Consider the following 9,185-nt stretch of genomic DNA (forward strand, 5'->3'; position numbering starts at 1 on the left):
TTACACGGCACGTATCCTCCGCGTAAAAAGCGACTTTAGTGTACCAGGTATCGAAGACTGGATGAATACAGAAGCAAATATCGAAATACCTTTCAAAATCATAGAGACCGAACGGGAAGTTTGGGTACAAGGTGGCCCGAATATCCGACAAGGCTCTGTCGTCTTTTACACAGATGGCTCAAAAATGAATGATTCAACCGGAGCAGGTATAAATGGTCCTGGGATAAGTATCTCGATACCAATGGGCCGTTGGCCTACAGTGTTCCAGGTCGAAATATTTGCAATTTATGAATGTGCACAAGTCTGTTTGGCTAGGAAATACAGGCATGCTAACATATGCATTTTTCTGATAGCCAAGCAGCACTCAAAGCACTAAAAGCCTTCACATGTACCTCTAAGCTAGTATGGGAGTGCATCCTTTCACTGAAACAACTGGCGGAAAGGAACCAAGTATGGTTATACTGGGTTCCTGGTCACTGCGGAGTGGAAGGCAATGAAAAAGCCGATACGTTAGCTAGACAGGGGTCATGTACCGATTCCATTGGCCCAGAACCGTTCTGTGGGGTGTCATCAAGCGCCTTGAAAGCAGAATTGAAAACCTGGGAACATAGGACAATACAAGAGAACTGGATATGCTCAGTAGGGCTACGCCAGTCTAAACGCTTTATAAAACCCAGCGTCGAGAAAAGCCAGCAATTGCTTAGTTTAAATAAAAAGGGACCAAGGACAATTACCGGACTGTTTACAGGACACTGTTCAAGTAAGCATCACCTGAAACAAATTGGTCAGTCAGATGACGAAATTTGTCGTCTCTGCGGGTTCGAAGTTGAAACCGCAGAACATTTGCTCTGCCACTGCAGTGCACTAATACAGCGCAGAATAAAAACCTTTGGAAAAGGAACTTTGGAGCCTTTTGAGGTCTGGTCTGCGAATCCTAATGAGGTAATACATTTCATACGAAATTCAGTGCCTAATTAGAAGAAAGGGTGCGATATGACAACGACGATCACTTCCATCAATAGTGATATGTCTGCCACGAGTACCTAGACTAAAGAAGAGGTATTCCACAAAAGATCAAAATAATGGTCGCAGTGGTCCAAATCTTACAAAAAAAAATCACGCAAGTCATTCTATTTGTTACTATTTGAAAGTGAAACTAAAAACCAATAAAATATTAATATAAATTTGCGATTGATATATATTTTTTGCATGGAGTTCCCGTGTGCAATGCACAGGTTGCACCTATAGACGAGTCGCCCCTGGATGCATCGTTGGCTGTTGTCGTGCGTGTCGGTGTGTAGCCTGTGAGGCCCTATCACCGGTATATATACATCACTTCTCTACCAACCTAGGCATTGATATCCCCGATAACGATCTGGAAGTCCCGTGGTGAGCAGCTGTTGTATGTTGCCTTCAACTGCGCGTAGAACGATTTCTTCCTATCATCAGGGCTACCTTCGTGCGGGCAGTGTGATGATGCTGTAGTTGAAGAAACGACATTTTATCCTCAACAAACACATGCTCTCGTTGATCGTTTTCCAGTTGATCACGCGATCCTGAATTCAGCCCAGCACACAAAAATCCATTCCCAGCTCGTTGGTTGCTCCACCGCTCTGGAACTGGGTCTTGCTGCCACGAATTCTCTTCATCTTTACAACAGATATCCTACAGAGTCACGATGCCGAACTTGCGCGGCTCTAACTTCTCAAGCAGCACCTTGTCTCCGCCAACAAAATTTAGCGAGTTGCAGTTCCAGGTACCGAATTTCCATTCGTGTTCCGAGTTATATTTTCTTGCCGTAATAGGGCCACGCTACCGAGTCTCGTGATGGGGCTGCCATCTTGGCTATAGCGCTCGAGACAACACGTTTATTAATTCATCCGCCCGCTCCGGGTCAGACACTGTTGTAAGCCGCACTCAACCAGATAAACAGACGCTTAGAAAGATTGGGATTTTTTTTTTGAGATGGTCATTCCTCCCCCCATTCCCCTTTCCCTGTCAGCCAAAATCCCACTTTGGGTTGTTTTTTTTTCTGTGTGGACTCATCTGCGACCAGAGATTAGATCTATTGTGATAATGGCCAGGTGTTTTCTGTACTTCGCACTCCATATTATTGGCAGTATCACTATTGAAGTAAGTGATACGCTTTCCATTCATATCCGTGCTTGTGTGTAAGTTTTACCTTTCCGTTTCAAGCTTACTACTCTACTATACCGAGCCTCTGTCCATCCTAATAATATCACCTAATTACAATTCTCTGGAGAGAACTTTCATACGTTACTCACACCAGTTTCATTGTAATAAGGACTTATTTTTGTTAGAAGGAGAGTCAACAGGGGTGCTGTAGAATTCAGATTGAAGGAAGGGTAAGTAATGGGGAGCCTGAGAATAAACCCATGCTAAAGTCCTTCGACAACCAAATGGCCTGATTCTACTAAGATTCGAAACCACGACCACCCGCTCACCACCTTACGGCTACGGAGCTCCCCTTACCTTGGGTTGGTTACGATGATCTCGAACAATTCGAGGAATTTTCTGGATATAAATTATTGGCCGCCAAGCTCCCAAGATCTGAACCCAAAGGATTAAATCCAAATCCAAATAACGCAGTTTTTAAATTTTTTTTTGCATGATTTTTCGTCTTAGCGTAAAACAGTCACAGTAACTAACAGTAACCTGAACAGACTATAGTAGGGTGTTTTTAACACAGTTACATTGTTACCCTCTTTACACGATTTTTTCACGACGTTTTTCCAAATAACGCGTTTTTTTACGTGGTTTTTCCAAATAACGCGAGTTTTTTACACGGTACGTAGAATCGTATAAAAAATATTTTACTGTACTAATAACATTCAACCTAAACCCAACCCAAAACCTAACTCAAATCCAATCCAAATCTAATTAAAACCAAAATCCAATCCAAACCAATCTCAATCCAATTCAAATACAATACAATCTAAATCGTTTCCAAATTCGATCCTAATCTAATCGTAGTCCAATCTATTAAAAATTCGAACTCAAACCCTGAACAGTTTCAATTTAATTTCAATTCAAACCCAATCCAAATTTATTTTATGCTCGAGAATTGAAGATTGGATATTGCAGATTTGCAAAAAAAGAAGAATAAGTGTTTATGTAACTTTTTATTATTATCTACATCGTTCGACCTTGAGAAAATATGAATGCCAATAAATGGCACCCTTCCGAAATTAGGCATTCCCGTTACAAGGATCACAAGTTACTATACATTCCTCAGCATGCTAATCTGCTATATACGTGCGAAAACAATGTTCCGTTTTATAGTCAACCCACGGCTTAGAAACGCGACTCGTCACATTCACACAATATCCGGTTTTTAGATACTGTATTGTGTTTATTGACAGAAAGCAAGACATTTCGAAAATAACAAGATAACATTTTCTGCTGCTGCGAAAAAAAAAATCCATCTCACAATCCAACCGGAGAGTCGCGGGCTCCGAGTTTCCTTGGCGCACATTGTTTAATATTCGAATGAATATCAAAATTTTGAACATTACGAATAGCAGAGAGTTAAGCGAGTTAGGCCTATTCCAACAGCATTACTAATGCTAACGTGAATAGTGCTGCTATAGTGGATTTCGTAGCGTGTTGCTAACATAGCACGAAATGAGGCTCTATCAATCAGCTGACGGTGCTATGTTTTCACTTTTATCGCCTACCCGGGCCGGATCGTCCACTCAACTTTGCTCGTTCTACGCAATTTCATCGCCATCAATCATCACACACTCAGGTTATCAGCGCGGGCAAATCTGAAACCGTTGGAGTACCTCGAAAAAAGAAGAGAATATACAAACAAATGGTTTTGTCAACAGTCTGTTTATTTCAATCAAGGACATATACTCTTCAGCTGAATAGCAGAAGACATAAAATAATTACTCTTAGGAATTTTATCTCTCGCTACTATACGACTTTGAATAATTTTACGGGATTTGATGAAAAGATAGCGCAAAATAGAAGTGTTATCGCTCAACGCAGAGCGCGGTGAGACTGGATGTATATATGATACCCGCCGTAAAGCACTGAATTGTGATGATACTGTTTACAATTGTCTCTATTCTTCTGTATTTGCAGATTCCTCGACAAAGATTGACTGTACATTGAGTTCGGAGAGCACTGGTCAGGAGTGCCTTGAAAATGTCTGCCAGCGGATATCGATCCAGCAGCCGGAGTTTTTCGGTTTGCGGTACGAGGTCAAGGGAAGTGCCACGGGAGAAATGCGTTGGGTCGATCTGGATCGACCGATTAGCCGGCAGCTGGAGAAGTTTTCCGCTAACATGAAGGTGCTCTATCTGAGGGTCATGTACTATGTGCTCTCCGGAGTGAGTCTGATCCACGACGAGGGAACGAGGAATTATTACTTTCTACAGCTAAAGCATGACGTGGTGGAAGGTAGAATTAACTGTGACCCAAAACAGGCAGTCTTTCTAGCTAACTACAGTCGACAGGCAGAGTATGGGAATCACCAGGACCGGCATACGGTGGAGTACCTCAAGACGCTGTTGTCTTTTCCGAGGGAAATGATTCAGGCAGATTTACTCGAAACACTAACGGAAGAGGTGATCCAACAGGCGAATGCAATGCACAATGTTACTCAGGGAGCGGCTGAGAGTTTGTACATTTCCGCTTGCCAGCAACTGGATGGCTATGGCCAGGAGACATTTAGCGCGAAAGACGACAGCGGTTCGGACGTCACGCTGGGAATCTCGGTTTCGGGTATCATTGTAGCAAGCGATGCGAACAAGTTCTACCCTTGGCGGGATATAAAGAATGTGCTAAATCATAAAAAGTATTTCAACATAGAGTGTTCTGATCCAAACGAAAATGTAAGGTTTACAGTGTCAGACTCGACAACCGGATCGTACATCTGGAGGCTGTGTGCACTGCAGCACAGATTTTTCGCCAGATATGAGAAAAATCAAACACAGGCAAGTCAGTTGAATTTGAACCTGTTTCATAGTGATAACATAAACGACAGCAGAGATGACTTGCTAAGTGAAAGCCAGTACCAAATATCAGCCGCAATGGGGCATTTGATGGGGTCGGCTAATTGGCAGAGCAACAATGAGCTGGCCGCACACTCCAGTGTGTGGAATAACGCCGGATCATCAATGGGCATGATGGTGGAAGCGCAGCCTTCGCCCTTGGTGGCATCAAGTCCCAATGTAGGTAGTATAGGTAATTTGAATAATAATAGTCTCATGAATGCCAATGCAAATGTGATGCAATCGCGATCATCGCTTCAGACCTCTGCACTAGATATCAATTTGAACTCGTCTTCTTCGGTGCCATTGGAATATTCGAATCATGGTTCGGGTTGGGCTATCAATCCCGCTGGTTCCAACGCGTCACTTATCAATCGTGCACAAAGCTCATCATGCCTAGACCTAAGTAACAATAACACTCAGGATCGAGAACGGCTGAAAGCACTTCTACCGACCTATAGGCCAGCTCCGGATTATGAAACTGCCATACAGCAAAAGTACCGAAGTAGCACAAATGACGTTCGTTTGAGTAACGGTAATCTTTTGCACTTATCGGCGTCCCAAATGCTAGCGCAAGACCCGGGACATATGGAGTTCAATATCACTGGTAGTCAACCGGATGTGTCCTACTTCAACCATCAGCAGCAGATTCAGCATCAACCAACTGTTCACCAACAACCTTATCCGGATGTGACCCATCACACAACGACTCATATGATCGGACCCCACTACTCAGATGCGTCCGATTATGGTCTCACTCATCGCTTTAAAATGATGAGATTAGTTAAACCACCACCATATCCGGCGAACCGACTCAGCTCAACGTCTACACCAGATTTAGCATCGCATCGGGCCCTCCTAGGATTTCGTGGAGCTCACGTGTCCGGATCTAGTCCTGATCTAGTATCAAGCCGTCCACTGATGAACCATCATCACCCGCAATTCCTACAAATGTCACATAACAACCACATGTTTTACCCTGGTGGCACTCATCAGTTAAGGCACTCGCAAAACATAGTTCCACATGGCACCTACGAGAATCTGAATTATGTCGAACCCAACAAAGCTGGTATGCTACCTACTACACAAGGTGGAAATCTAATCTACTATGTGCCCAGAGATGTGGAACATCTCCTGATAGCGGAAGGATCACAGTATCATAATGGCCAACTGGGTATTGGTCCAAAAGCGCACCTCAATCGTTCCTCTCAGCATATTAACGGCTCCATTGAACCCATATACGAAAATGTACCCCTTCCATGGAAAAACGAAAACGAATCAATGGGAGAAATTCGCAATCGCACCTCCAGCGTCCAGTCAGCCCCCAGCGTCAGCCGCCACAGCCAGGAGCCGCACCTGGCAATTGCTCAGCAAACGCCGAGCTTCCCCGTCCCCCAAGTGGAGCAACGTTCGACCATTTCGCAAACAAGATTTGCGCCTGCTGAGGTAATTGTTTCGCAGCATGAAACCGTCACGATTCCACCGAATCAACCGCCACAACACGCGCCGAGAGCGGCAACCCCACCACTACCTCCACCGGCTGTCACTATTCCGGAAGCAATGAGTAGGTCTAATCCAACGAACGTGCTCGATGCGTCTACTTTTTCCACTTACACCATGGATACTGCCAACACTACAACTTACAGTGCACCCGTACGCATCCTAAGCTCTCGCTACTCGTCGTCCCAAGGAAGTGCCCATAATGATTCCGGTATCAGTTCCGTAACCGCATCGTCTCACGTAGGAAGTCACAACCAGTCAACATCGACTACCACTTCCACCTCGTCCTCGTCGGTGAAGGAAACCAAACGACGAAAAATTTGGGATATTCTTGGTGGCCGATCGCGTAACTCCGCTGACAAGCAAAAATCGGCCACACTGGGAAGAGAGAAAGATCGTAAAAACAAATCCGCGGCAGCTTCGGGATCCGGTAGTGGTAGCGCTAATAGTTCCATAAACGATGCCGGTCAACTGAAACACCGTTGGTCAACGGGAATGCCACGGCAGCAAGCTCTGCCTGCCAACATAAGCAAAGAAAAGCTGGTAAGTTTTCTATTTCCAGCTCAAACTATCATTTTGAAAGCCTTTTCTTTCTTTTTTCAGTGCTCGCTTTTAGAAACCAAACTAGCAGATCCGCAGCTATACTGTGAGTTCGAGCGAATCCCGAAACGGTTAGAGAACGCCAAATACGAATGCGCCTTGGCGGACGAAAACAAAAATAAAAACTTCGACCCTAACTTCTTGCCGTACGACAATAACCGGGTCCGATTGACTCCCACCCGGGATAATCGGATGGGTTATGTGAATGCGTCACATATAACGGTGAGCTTTGGTCAACCAGTACACGAAATTCAAGTTCATCTAACATCCTCCACTTGCAGAGTACTGTGGGCAACAAGCAAAGGTTTTACATTGTAGCGGAAAGTCCCAACGATGCGTACACGACTAACGTCTTTTGGCAGTGCGTGTGGGAAGCGGACGTCTACCTTTTGGTTCAACTTTCCAACGAGCTCAATTATATTCCGCCGACCAGCGAACGATGTTTGGAGTACGGACAGGTAAAAACCTAGTGAATATTATGATGTACATTTTCATTCTTACAATCCCACTTCTTCAGTATCAAGTGTGGCGGGAGTTTTCCCAAGAAACGGATCGCTGCACAACGTCTAAGCTGCGAGTGTATCACACCCAGAGCCGTCGATACCGATCGGTGTGGCACATTGCGTACAATGAGTGGGGCGATCAGAACTGTCCCCGGGATGTTGGTCATTTCTTAGGTAAGCATTCGACGAAGGTAGAAAATTTTTGAAAAAAAAAGTTACCCATTTCTCTAAAATTTCAGGTTTCCTTGAGGAGCTCAACTCCGTTCGGTTGGCGTCGATAGGGGAGGTACCACCCTCGCATAATACCAATCCACCGGTTCTGATTCACTGCAACGAGAGCGGCGGACGGACGGGAGTCACACTGGTTGCCGATCTACTCATGTACACGTTAGATCACAACCAGGTACGTAGTTTAATGTTAAAGCTATTTCATCATGATGTTTACGACTTTTTTCGACTTCTAGGATCTGGATATTCCCCGCTTGATTGGTCAAATCCGCCAGCAGAGGGACAACATTATACCATCACTAGCACAATACAAATTTATTCACGCTCTGCTCATACACTACTCGAAACAAACGCGGCTTATTTAATCGGCAGTAAGGAAGAGAGAGATTTGTCGGCTCAAAATTTAATTTATCAAGTGAAAACATAATGTAGCAACTACATTTTCTCACAACTTTCAAAAGTATTCAATAGTACAGAGAGTGTACAGTATTTTTGCAGTAATCTGCATTTTATTCTTGTATATTCGGGACGAACCGATAGCTAGGTGATAGGTAGATAGTGTCGAAATATAAAGCTAATGTAGAACATGTTTTGTGCTAAAATTGAAAAGTCAGGAGTGCCTTACGAAAGCAATATTTTACAGGAGTTTGGAAAGTTGTACAAAAAAAAGTTGAGTTTATAGAATGCCATTTTCATCGATAGTGTAACCGTTTTCTGCATATTGCATATTTTACACATTGTAACGCGACAGAATGTTGAGTTAGAGCAAGTAAGTGTTAAAATTTGAACAAAATGAGTATTTTATTGTATTTAATTACGTGTAAACTAACAAATTTTACATAGCATTATGAGTAGGCTCCTAAATACGATAGGATATGTAAGCAAACGGCTCAATTTGTAAACTAGACAAACGTCCAATAAAGCTTCCCAGTCTCTGAACAGCTTGGATTCATTTAGAAGAATCATGTATCGGCCAAATAAGAGCCAAAAGTAATAAACACCTTTTGGCTCTTATTTGGCTTTTATTTTCAACTGAAATGCGGTGTCTCGCCAGCTGCACAATTAAGAATTGAATACGAACCGGAACAATCGGCAACGACCTAGGCGACGAAATAAAGACGACGATTGGAAGCTCGGTATATGGAACTGTAGATCGCTTAACGACCCTGGTGGCGACTGGGTGGATTCTACTGGATCAGCTAGAACCCCGCCACTTCGACATCGCTGCGCTCCAGGAGATTTGCCGAAAATAATAGAAGATACCGAGGATTTGTGGCCGCAGGACAGAGTACTATCAGAGCGGCGGCACAACCAATGAGCTGGGTACCGGCTC

The 9,185-nt window shown here is 43.9% G+C and overlaps 1 protein-coding gene across 3 annotated transcripts in view; it reads left to right on the forward strand.

The window, feature by feature from the left end:
- Window positions 1-8,791, forward strand: part of LOC129731100 (tyrosine-protein phosphatase non-receptor type 21) — a 28,717-nt gene extending 19,926 nt beyond the window's left edge. For all 3 annotated transcript variants that reach the window (XM_055690862.1, XM_055690863.1, XM_055690865.1), the window contains 6 exons: window positions 4,111-7,064; window positions 7,125-7,343; window positions 7,403-7,579; window positions 7,639-7,798; window positions 7,864-8,027; window positions 8,089-8,791. In XM_055690862.1, the coding sequence (XP_055546837.1) occupies window positions 4,111-7,064; window positions 7,125-7,343; window positions 7,403-7,579; window positions 7,639-7,798; window positions 7,864-8,027; window positions 8,089-8,217 (3,803 nt within the window). In that variant the 3' untranslated portion in view covers window positions 8,218-8,791. The remainder of the gene's footprint in view (window positions 1-4,110; window positions 7,065-7,124; window positions 7,344-7,402; window positions 7,580-7,638; window positions 7,799-7,863; window positions 8,028-8,088) is intronic.
- Window positions 8,792-9,185: the final 394 nt, after the last annotated feature.

Source organism: Wyeomyia smithii, chromosome 3 (assembly GCF_029784165.1).
Source record: "Wyeomyia smithii strain HCP4-BCI-WySm-NY-G18 chromosome 3, ASM2978416v1, whole genome shotgun sequence".
NCBI lineage: Eukaryota > Metazoa > Arthropoda > Insecta > Diptera > Culicidae > Wyeomyia > Wyeomyia smithii.